General features: G+C 38.8%; 5 protein-coding genes across 5 annotated transcripts; 1 reads left to right on the top strand and 4 right to left on the bottom strand.

Annotated features, from left to right (window-relative positions):
* Window positions 1-947: 947 nt before the first annotated feature.
* BDB00DRAFT_767051 (uncharacterized protein) lies at window positions 948-1,552 on the bottom strand (the record flags this gene model as incomplete). The annotated part of the gene is made up of 2 exons (XM_053119639.1): window positions 948-1,152; window positions 1,212-1,552. Coding segments are annotated over 2 exons (546 nt in total), but the record flags the coding sequence as incomplete, so codon positions are not given.
* A 1,458-nt stretch (window positions 1,553-3,010) lies between these two features.
* BDB00DRAFT_874305 (uncharacterized protein) lies at window positions 3,011-3,337 on the bottom strand (the record flags this gene model as incomplete). Its single annotated transcript, XM_053127212.1, has 2 exons — window positions 3,011-3,182; window positions 3,264-3,337. 2 exons carry the CDS (start codon window positions 3,335-3,337, stop codon window positions 3,011-3,013), a joined length of 246 nt encoding a protein of 81 aa, XP_052977675.1.
* Window positions 3,338-7,962: 4,625 nt separating this feature from the next.
* On the top strand, window positions 7,963-8,755 carry BDB00DRAFT_489448 (uncharacterized protein). The gene has a single exon (XM_053117577.1). The coding sequence runs from the start codon at window positions 8,143-8,145 to the stop codon at window positions 8,692-8,694; it is 552 nt and encodes a 183-aa protein (XP_052977674.1). The 5' UTR covers window positions 7,963-8,142; the 3' UTR covers window positions 8,695-8,755.
* Window positions 8,756-8,809: 54 nt separating this feature from the next.
* Window positions 8,810-9,344, bottom strand: BDB00DRAFT_752690 (SRF-type transcription factor (DNA-binding and dimerization domain)-domain-containing protein; the record flags this gene model as incomplete). Its single annotated transcript, XM_053118643.1, has 2 exons — window positions 8,810-8,965; window positions 9,129-9,344. Coding segments are annotated over 2 exons (372 nt in total), but the record flags the coding sequence as incomplete, so codon positions are not given.
* Window positions 9,345-10,283: 939 nt separating this feature from the next.
* BDB00DRAFT_832875 (uncharacterized protein) lies at window positions 10,284-10,512 on the bottom strand (the record flags this gene model as incomplete). The annotated part of the gene is made up of 1 exon (XM_053124233.1): window positions 10,284-10,512. A coding segment is annotated over one exon (179 nt), but the record flags the coding sequence as incomplete, so codon positions are not given.
* Between the last annotated feature and the right edge of the window lie 349 nt (window positions 10,513-10,861).

Below are 10,861 nucleotides of genomic sequence, written 5' to 3'. Positions count from 1 at the left end.
CCTTAACAATATGTTATATAGACACTTTGATATTCTTTGTCTGCTATACGATTACTAAGCAGAAGCTTTACGGGTTTCGCTTATTTATTTCTTTCGTGCTTCAAGGTTGGCATCGTAATGACGGTCAATTTCGATTTAACTTGATGTATGCAGTTTTTTTTGAAGCATAGAAAATTAGGAGTAAATTATGCATAGCTCACTTTCATTGTTGTAGCAGTGCTCTTCTTGAAAATACTGCATGCTATTGGCGTCATCACACTCACTGCTTGTTTTATTGCTAAGTACCCCAAAAAACGGATGCATGCACAGTCAGATTGGAGAAGTTCAGCGCTCCCCCATTAAACTTTTCAGCGGTTGCACAGAGATTTTTTTCGTCCCACTTTCCCAAAAAAAATTACGCGCCATTGCCGAGAAGCTCTCGGCGCCTCTCACGAGAATTGTTTGACAGCAATGAAGATGATTTTGAGACGCTCCAGCTATCATAAACAATTAACAGGTTAGCGAAAATCGAAAGTGGGATCCATTTTGAAATTGGGACGCCAAGATTCCACTGGACCATGTTGCCAAATTGAGTCGCTAACGCGAAAGCTGGGTAATACGCGCGAAACTGCGCATTTCTTCTTCTTCTCTTCTTACTATATATTTTTTGGCTGGAGATCCCTATATTATGATGGTTGTCGTACATGACCGCCAACCAGAAAACATCCCTTTAAAAAACCCCAAAACAGTGGTCAAATGTTGGTCACATTTCACGTACCCATCCATCTCTTTCTACCCCCTGCATGGCATCTCATACATGCTCGCTTTCCAGCTTTCTGACAAGATATAAAAAGAAACAAAGTCTCAATGCGTGCGTTTTATTGATATTTCAATAGCCGGTGGTCTTCTTTCTCTTTCGAATTTTTTGCTTGTCAAGCAAAAAGGTAATGTCGGTGGCCAAGAGGGATTCATGGTACAGGAGAAAGTGTCAGCATCATTGCTTCTTTGTTGCAATGTTTTTCAGAGATGTGAATGACATTCTTTAGGCGCGCCAGATTCGTCAGGTATGCAGGCACCTCTGAGACAGACATAGGGACTTGCACGCGCAACAATTCTGTCATGGTGTAGATACCATCAGATTGCAGCTTGATCAAATAAAAACGATGGAAGGTGCTAGGAAATAGAACAAATTCAGCGTTTTTTTTTTGGGGGGGGGGCATATGCTCACAAACCTACCGACAATGTGGATGCTGATATTGCCACCAAGGTGATTGTCATCAATGGCATTTTTGCCAAAGAACGCGAGGCGAACCAGGTCCCAGTTCACCAAGTAATGGTTCCTTGCCATAGAGATTTTTTTCACTTCACTGTAGCCAATATTGATGCCGCCATCTGTTTGGTGGGTGAAGCGCGTGATGATGCAATCTGGGCATCCGTTGAAGTTGGGCGGTCGTTTGCACTTTTCAGCAAGCTCAGTAGCTGTGAAATCAAGTCGGATGTTTAGGTCGTCGTTGTCAAACAGAGGCTGCAGTAAAAGGACAATATATCTGGTGATCAGCATAGTCTCTGAGATGTCAGCGTTACTGGGATCTATGGGAAGAGACTGGAGAAGCTGTGAAGCCAACACGATCAGGCGTTTGTTGATTTTGTCATCTATGGTGCTTGCCAGGTTGAGGATTGATACGCTCACGCCGATCTGATCGATTGTCTTTTTATACACACTTTGAGCAATCTCAATGGTTTTGAGCAATACATCACCGGGAAATTTGCTTGTCGAGTTCTAAGAATCAAGGTTGTGTTCACGGATTTGGGTATAGAGCTTGTTTCTGAAAAAAGGCACCATTGCTTTGGGGAGGCAGTTGTTGTTTTGAAGGAGGAGATTTGAACTCAATGAGAGGATCAGGTGTACGCCAGATTCCAGTGTCAAGTTGTTGGAAAGAACAAAACCAAAGACATATTGCTGCATTTGATAAAATTTCCTTGAGATGTCGATGTTGTTAACTTGGAATCGATCATGACCAGGCACTTATAACTGTAAGGACAATTGTGATGGTGACGAACTGTCGCCTGTAGGTGAGGGGGTCTAACTGGTAACCTTCTAAACTCTTTTTGTTTTATAACATTTATAAATTTAATATAAATCATTACAAGTGAAATAATCTATTTCTGCCAAAATAATAAAAAAATGAAAAAGTTCAAGATTTAATAAAATTAAAGTATTTTAATTTTAACTAATTTAACATAAATTTATTTTAAAATTGAAAAATCTTTATTTAAAAAAATTAGCAATTATAAGAACAAAACAATGATGGGTTGTTTTAATACAGTTCTTCCTTTTTCTAAAAATAATTTAAAAATAGATTTAAAATTAGAGTTAACAGAAATGATAAAAATAGAATGCAATCATATTATAAATTAAAGATTAATACATTTCATTAATAGAAAAATAGATGAAAAATAAATAATTTATTAAATTCGGATTTTTTTATTTATAAAAATTTGGATAATAGTTTATGTATGCATAAATATAAAAGAGGGAAAAATGAAGAAAGGTAACCTTTGTTGTAAAAGGATAACTAAAAATGGGGATAAAGAAAAATTTATTTGTACTAAGCATAATAAAAACCATATACCTGAAAAAAATAATAAAAGAAAGATTGAGAAATTAAATAAAACATTAAGTGAAAAAAAATGAAAAAAAAAATTCTTTAAATAATGAAGGATATATTACAAAATTATATCCAGACATCTATTAAATTAATCTTTTATTATTCATTTATATATTATATTTTCTATTAGGTACATTATGCTATTTGTTTCCTTCTTTCTTATTTCAATATAACATGTTCCTTTATGTTATATTTTTACTTAATTATTATAAAAGATGAAGTTTAAATTTATTGCCATAATGATTATTTTATTAATAATGAATACTTACTATTAATATATCTCATTAATTGATAAAGATAATAAATCTAAAAAAATCGAAAGGATCAAAATTAGTCACTGAGAGTTCTTCAGATGATGAGTCCTAATGCAGATCAGCATCATCCTCAGTGTCATATTGGCTATCAATTGTATCTTGAGTGGATTCTTTATTGAGTGCAACTGGGTCGATCAACTGGTGCACTTCATGTGCTGCAGGGTGTGCTGCTGTCGTGAGTGTAATGATTGCTTCTTCATGAACGTGTCGAATGCATTTTCTATGTTCAAAGTTTAATAAGATGAATAGGAAACATACAGTGCCCGCGCGCTATAACGATACACCCTATAGACCGAAAAACCTATCGTTATATCGAATTATTGGTATATCGAATTGGCTCTCAGGGCAGATGAGTTCGGAATAAAGCTTATCCATAGTCTACTGAGATATCCTCCGCAAAAAAAGAAGCAAAAAGAATGTACCGGAAACATAATTAAACTAGCGTCCATCATTAGCTTAGTAATAATCAATGAAGAGAGAGGAAAACATCACTTCTTTATCCACAAAATAGCTTATCGTCTTATCACAGAATCGCAGCTGGCTCCTCTCGCATTATCAATGCAGGTGCCCTAACGAACCAAAAAATCAACACCAAATGCTTACTAAGCGCCAAAAGCTTGCAATCGTGTACAAGCATAAACAGAGTGGCTGGACCCAAGGCAGGCTTCTTGCAGAATGGGCAAAGGAAGAATATAAGCCTATTTATGTAGGCTATTTGTTTTTAAATTTATAAAGGTAGGTGACGACACTGAAGAAGTGGAGCAGAGAAAATGGTATGATGAATAGGAACAACAGCCTTTGTCCTCGAGAAAAGTCTGTAAGCAGATATAGGCGTTGAAGACAAAGATGATGCTAGAATCATTTTTTCCATATAAGAGGAAAGTTGAGAACGCTGGCTGCTGCAGAGCTAAAAACCGCCAAACAAACAGATATCTTATCTTAATTTGGAAAATAAAGTGCATTATTTACCGCTCGATAAACCGATATTTTGGGAAATTATATCGTTCATCGTTATATAGAATTACCGATATTTTACCAAGTAATCGGCCTTGCACCTGAGAATCCTATCGTTATATCGAATTATCGTTATATTGAATATCGTTATAGTGCACAGGCACTGTATTAGGCACATACTCGTGAACTCGTCGTTTAGAGCTCTTGAAGATGTCATTCCAAAGAGTAGTGTTGCAGACTTTCGTGCATGAAGATTCATCATTATTAATAATATTATCTTTTAAATGATAGATAATAGATAAACTATTATCCTATTATAAATCTGCCAATTCCAAAAATTAAAATTTTTTATGGAGATTTATAACTAGTTACTTTTCTGGAGAAAGTAACACAAAGAGACCTAATTTATTTGTATGAAAATGAACAATTTGTTTGTTTTCTACTAGTTTTGTATACAAAAAAGATTATATATCTACTAGATGTATTTCAATCATCAAAATATCTATTTATATATCTTCTCTTTTTTAACTTTTTTAAAAATATTAATGATAATTAAATTTATTACTTCTAGAAATTGTTCAAGGTGGGTAACTTCTGTCCAAGAGGTTGTCGATTCGAATCCGGCTATTTGTTGTCCCTTGCTGCTGTCCTAATGTGGGTCGTCACTTCGTGGAAATCGCTATGACAAGATATGCATGGTCCTCCCTAGTGCTCTTGATTGGTTCGTACTTAAACACATCGGTGTGTCTTAGTCACTTCATCCTGTGCACTATGTATCTTTAACGTTATTGGCAGTTACTGATAATTGCACATTTTGATAAACTAGACCCCAACTGGGGGCTTCCCCTACAAAAAAAAAACTCCAGAGGATTCTATGTTGAAAAGATAAGGAGATTTGTAAAAAGAACATCTCACTCCTTTTTTGTTCGAGGTGCTCTAGCTGAGTGGCTGTCAGAATTGCCGCGCTTGCTGGAGAAATAACATTTGTTGAAAATATCCGGCCATGAACTGTTTTTTTTTCTTTTCCCTTCTCAACGATCCAACAGCCAAGGAATCTACTTGCCATGCACTTGTAGTAGCCACGCGAGGTTCAGTCCCCTGGCGCCCTAAGTGAAAGTGATTGGGCCTTAGAGTTGCTATGCATATTGGTTTCCGTGTGTATAGACCATCATGAGTAGCACAATATGTCTTATCTGCACTGGTTCTGGATACCCACAATCAAGGCAAACAGAAGAGATCTATGGTGGTCCAAAGACTATTCAACATCTTTCGCTAAGTCCAGCATTCAAGTGCTCGATGACTCTTGATAAACAACCTTACAATCTCTTTTAAAATAAAAGTTGAAATTGCTCATAGAGCCTGCCCTTGCGATATGACTCCCACTCTCTCTTTTTTAATCACATCAAATAAATCGCCAAAATGGTCCAGTGGAATCTTGGCGTCCCAATTTCAAAAAGGATCCCACTTTCGATTTTCGCTAAACTGTTAATTGTTTATGATAGCTGGAGCGTCTCAAAATCATCTTCATTGCTGTCAAACAATTCTCGTGAGAGGCGCCGAGAACTTCTCGGCAGTGGCGCATAATTTTTTTGTGAAAGTGGGACGAAAAAAATCTCTGTGCAACCGCTGAAAAATTTAATGGGGGAGCGCTGAACTTCTCCAATCTGACTGTATGTAGCCGCATTCTCTCGTTCAATTAGCTCCAAAGCGATGAGTCAGTCGGCAAAACAACATTGTAGTACAACGAAATACTCATAGAGTAGATCAACATATACAACACTTTGAAAATGTAGTGCTCAACATTATATTAATCGGGCCATCATCACTACTGTTTCTACGCGCTCGAAAATGGGTCATCTTTCATAACATGTGAGTGATCCCCTTAGTATGCCAGATTTTACGTCTGAATTCCCTAAATATTCACTGCACCATAGTCGAAATGCAAGGAAAGGTAGTACCTGGTGCATGGTGTACAATGTTTTCGTCAGGGTGTCGGATTCGATCATACCATATCACGACCATGATATCCCGCATGAGATGTAGTAGTTCTCTTCTAAGTAACCATGGATCCGTCACCATCAGCAAAGAACGGACTGGTCCAAACGTATGAGCAAGGATTTGTATGGTATGTGCTCCTCAGAGCTGTTCGGATCCATAACGCATGCTCCTCCTGCTTGAATTTTAAGACCTGTCATCGCTAATTCGAGTTGATGGTATAAATCAGTATTATGTAAATATCACTGTCATATCTTGGCAAAGACCTTATGAGCCCGCGGAGGTTTAGAATGCAACACCAAACTATACTTACTTGATTTAAATCGCTTACTTTTGACGTTGATTAAAATTTTTATATAAAACCTGCTCAAACTTCCAAGCTAAATCCAAATCAAAGCATAGTAAGCTAGTCCCTACGAAAAAGCTTAAAAAGTTGCATTATACATATTGAAAATCCTTCAAAACGGCAAGCACGCGTCTATAGAAAGTCGTGCAAGTTACTCTATGGCAATAAGTCTCTTATATGTTTGCGGTACAGCTTTAGTAAGCTAGTAATCAAATACTACGTAAATATTAGTCTTAATTGAAACCTTAAAAATCGTCGTGGGGCTTGGAAGATCACTTAGTGTTACGATACTCGTGCTGTCATGTCATTGTCATTTGCTGTGCTTGTACATTCTTGATTGCATTATTCATTCAGCACTATGGTCTCTCATAGAGAGAGAATAAGAGAAATGGAACAGCAAAAAGATATTTTCTCGCCATTGTTGACCTTTCACATATACCGGCAAAGTGTATATTGCGATTACTTGTTACTTACGTATTGTTGGGAAAAAACTGCTTTATGAAAGATTATTAAAGTTGCATGGGCTTTCGTGTTCCAGCGCATACCATCACTAGCTAAATAGCATTAACTTGTAAGTACTCATCATCTTCCCGTTACGTTGCGTATCATAACTATCTAGCAAATGTCAAATTTAATTAGTTAAGGAGCAACATACGGCAGCGTTTGCAATTTTATTGTTCTTCTAAGGTCTCCTAAGAAATGCATTAACAGTGGTGTATATCCGGCGAATTGATCGTGTGAGCTCCAATGTTAGCAGCATCTGTCAGAGGTTCGCCATCAAACTGTACTTATGTAGATGCGGTATATCATACTACATAGGGATACAATGGAAAAAGAAAATGAATTCTCATTATAACTATACAAAGAATTACACCTAGCTGCTTTTTACAGTGTATAATCAATAAAGCGACTCAAAAAATGGGGCTTAATTCGTTGAATAGTGGGGCGGCTAAGAAAGAAACACGCTGTACGTAGTAGCCATAACATGGCCTGGGGAATTTGAGTATGGGAATGATGGACCGCCATATAGCTGTTGTTGAGAAGGCTGATCTTATCTTTTATGACAAAAGAGAAGTATATTTGAGATATAGTTATATTAAGTGACTAAACTCAACATAAGGAGCAGGAAACATAGTGCTCCAAGCCACACCCTCTCCCACTAAACTGCGGATTGTAGCACGCGTGTGAAAAAGGAAATTTTGGTCGCACGGTTTTGATAACATGACATAGCTCCATCATCTCAAAAAAACTGAATGCTCCGCGAGCGCGCAATAATCTAATAGCAACAAGCGGCATGAAATCTGTTGTTATTTGATGTATGGTGATATCCGACAAAACTTTAATTAGCACATTGATGGTGACATGGCAGAGGAAAAGTGCATGTGAGAATGCTGTTTGGGTTTCAAGGTGTACTTTCACAGAAATCATATCGAAAAAAAGAAGGATAATACATATGATAATAATTGTCAAAGGAAATAAAAACAATCAACCAAAAATAAAAGCCATACATAGTAGTAGTAGTTAGAAGGCATACAAGAAAATACAAAGAGAATAATAATCTCATTACACAGAAAATAATAAAAGATAAAAGGGTTGTATACTACATCGTGAAGATATTAAAATATTTGAAAAGAATAAGAGCAAAACTGCACGTGTGCAAAGAAGAATGTGGGCGAAGGGGATATTTACCAAGGAAACAAACTGATGGATCGTAATTGCGAAGAGTACATGGTATCGTTACATATGAGCTACTTTTTTTGGGGTTGCTGTTGCTGTGGCCAGTAGGCCCCACTGTTTGTTTGAGGCAGGTAATTTGAGGCGTTTGTAGAGGAGCCATAATAGTTGTTTGGATTGTTGACAGGCGGCTGTTGGTACGTTGCACCATATGTTGGCTGAGAAGGATGCTGCTGGCTCATGCTATAGCTTGGCGTCGTCGCACCTGGCTCATGACCGTATCCATGCGTATAACTTGTCATTGGAACGCTTCCGTAAGCAGGAGCCGGGTGCTGTTGCCGAGATTGTGATTGCTGGGAAACCTGAAAATGGGCGGGATAACGGTGAATATCATCTATCATCAGTGACTCTTTTTTCCGGTGCACACGTACACACACACGGTTGTGATCTCATTCTTGTGTACAGAACATATACGCAGAATCATCTATCATGTATAGCGCCTAAAATGCCCTTTTCCATTCCCCTCTCCTTCCCGCCCACCCAACGCAGACCCGCAACAGCGCATTTTTTCGTACCTTTCGGTCTGGTTGACCGTAGATATCTGACGACCCCGCAGCGGTATCTTGAGGGAAGGTACTCCCGTGCACTGATTTACCCACGGCGGCGTTTGTTGTGGTTGTGTTACTTGGAGTCGTGTGGTTTGAGTGAGCTGATCGTGGCTGTGGGCGAGAGAGAATATATAGATCAGATCAACAAGAGGTAGATGCAAATGAAAATTAAGCAGGCGGTTAGTCAAACAGGCAAACAACTACAGACAACAATGAAACAGTATAATACGGTACCGACGATGATGATGCTTCGCCAGGAGCAGCTGCTGGATCTGGTGCATTGAGACACGCTTGAATCAGATTCTTTCCCTCGGGTTTTGTTACGAGTGGCTGAAGCTTGGGAGTGGTGAACGTGTACACCAGTCCGGTTTCTGATACCACCAGCAGGAGGACCTGGGTGCCCGTGAGGGTGCTCAGCTCGTAAGCCTTTTGTTTATATGATTAACGAATGGACAAGAAAAAGGGCAGGAAGAAGAAGGAAGGGAGAAGCATATGAGTTACGGAAAATGCGCAAACGTCAAAAAGAGTATAGACAGAGAAGACTCCCAAAAAGATAAAAATCCCCCTTTTGGAGAGTGAAGTTTGTTACCTTTTTCATGATGCCTGCTTTTCGCTTCGAAAAGGTAATATGGCGTCTCGATTTATCTTCGATAAACTCAATCTTAATTTTGCGCCGTCCGGACCTTTTTTCGGGCTTGTCTTCGCTGTCCGAGTCGTCGTCGTTGACGCAGTTGTTTGAGTGTATCATTCGATCGTTGTTTATAATTTGTGTCGAAGCAGCCGCTTGAAACGGTGCCTGTTGCTGCCCTGCCCCAGCCCTAGCAGCCGCAGCAGCCGGTCCGAGCCCTGGTGGTATATGTCCAAGGTTGTTCATTTTAGATATTAGAGAGTGTGTAATAAAGCAGTAAAGGTGGTTGAAGGAAGAAGAAAGTAGATAAGAAGATCAAGAGAGAGAAAAATAAAGCAAGCTGTAAAGAAATGGAAAAAGAAGAAAAATGGAAGTGAAAGCCGCTTTTCAAATAAACTTTTTTTCACTCCTCTGCTGCACTCGTTCTCTCAGAGTGCGTGCGAGTTCTCAAGCGCGCGCACGGCAAACATACAGGCGTGCTCACGCCATGAGAGATACAGCTTTTCTTGAGGCTGATTAAAAAAATTCATCACGTTCCCTAATTTCTACATAGATTGCAGCTGCTGCTGCTGCTGGAGACGACGATACGTAGCTTTTACTTTACAAGCATGCTGCAAGATCAGATAAAGCAGCTGCATACATATTACCTTTTTCTTCCTGGCTCTGAGTGTTTAAAAGGAACAATGACCCAGAACAACGGTGCTTTTTCTAAGCCAAGCACCACTGCAAACGAGCACAAACGTTGAAGGGCATGCGATAATAGAAAAAGGGTTTTGCTTACAGTTTCCAAACTCGGGCTAATGTCGTCAAATTGTGACACAAAGTCCAGCTGCCTCACAGCATCCTTTCCGTAAACTCTTGATCAATTTTTTTTTCTCATGTCTTGAAAATACTTTTCCCCCAGACCATGGACTCGATGACAAGCCGTCAGTCATTTCACCGATCAAGTGGTTGCTTCGAAACATCAACAATCACATAACCAAAAAAACCGTTGTCATAGAGATATGCTGTCATAGAGACGATGGGCTGTTATGGAGACGATGTGTTGCCATGGAGATAGATAATATCGATCTCATTATCAGTCGTTTCCTTGGAAAGATTTCCTACGTCCGCCAATTCTAATCTCTCGCCCCCTAGGCTCCGCTCTTCCTTTCATCTTTTTACTTTCAAAGTTTGACTTTGGGTAACCCAGTGTCAGATGTTTGGCATTCATGACATGTGAAGGGATGATTGGCCCGAGGATACCTAATTTCTGAATGAACTGTCATTTTAGCGTTTGATAAAGTGTGTGTGAACTGAATATGACGGTCGTCATCCCAGGCCAGTACGTATAGTATAAACATACTCCTGTCATAATTATAAACACCAACGTCCGTGCTGAAATCAAAAGACCGATTGTGCAATTTACTAAATACCATGACTAGAAAGAGGAAGCGAACAAAGAGACTCGATATACCCACTAAAATGATCCGTAATCCCCCGACCTTGACAAGAAAAGGACGATCCGTTGAACTGAAACACAATTTCTTCCTCTTGAAACGCGATGCGAATCCCAACATAAAGTCTTAGACCCCGTGGGAGCATCAATAAAGTCTATTGTCGGATCATAGATAATCAAAAATCATATAGGGAAGAACTCATCATACTCCTCACAGAATCCGATAATGTTTGTCAAAATATATAAGCTTAGCATA

This window comes from Zychaea mexicana (genome assembly GCF_025766255.1).
Source record: "Zychaea mexicana strain RSA 1403 chromosome Unknown BDB00scaffold_58, whole genome shotgun sequence".
In the NCBI taxonomy this organism is placed as follows: Eukaryota; Fungi; Mucoromycota; class Mucoromycetes; order Mucorales; family Lichtheimiaceae; genus Zychaea; species Zychaea mexicana.
Note: the sequence above shows the minus strand (reverse complement) of the source record. Positions and strands in the feature narration are given on the sequence as shown.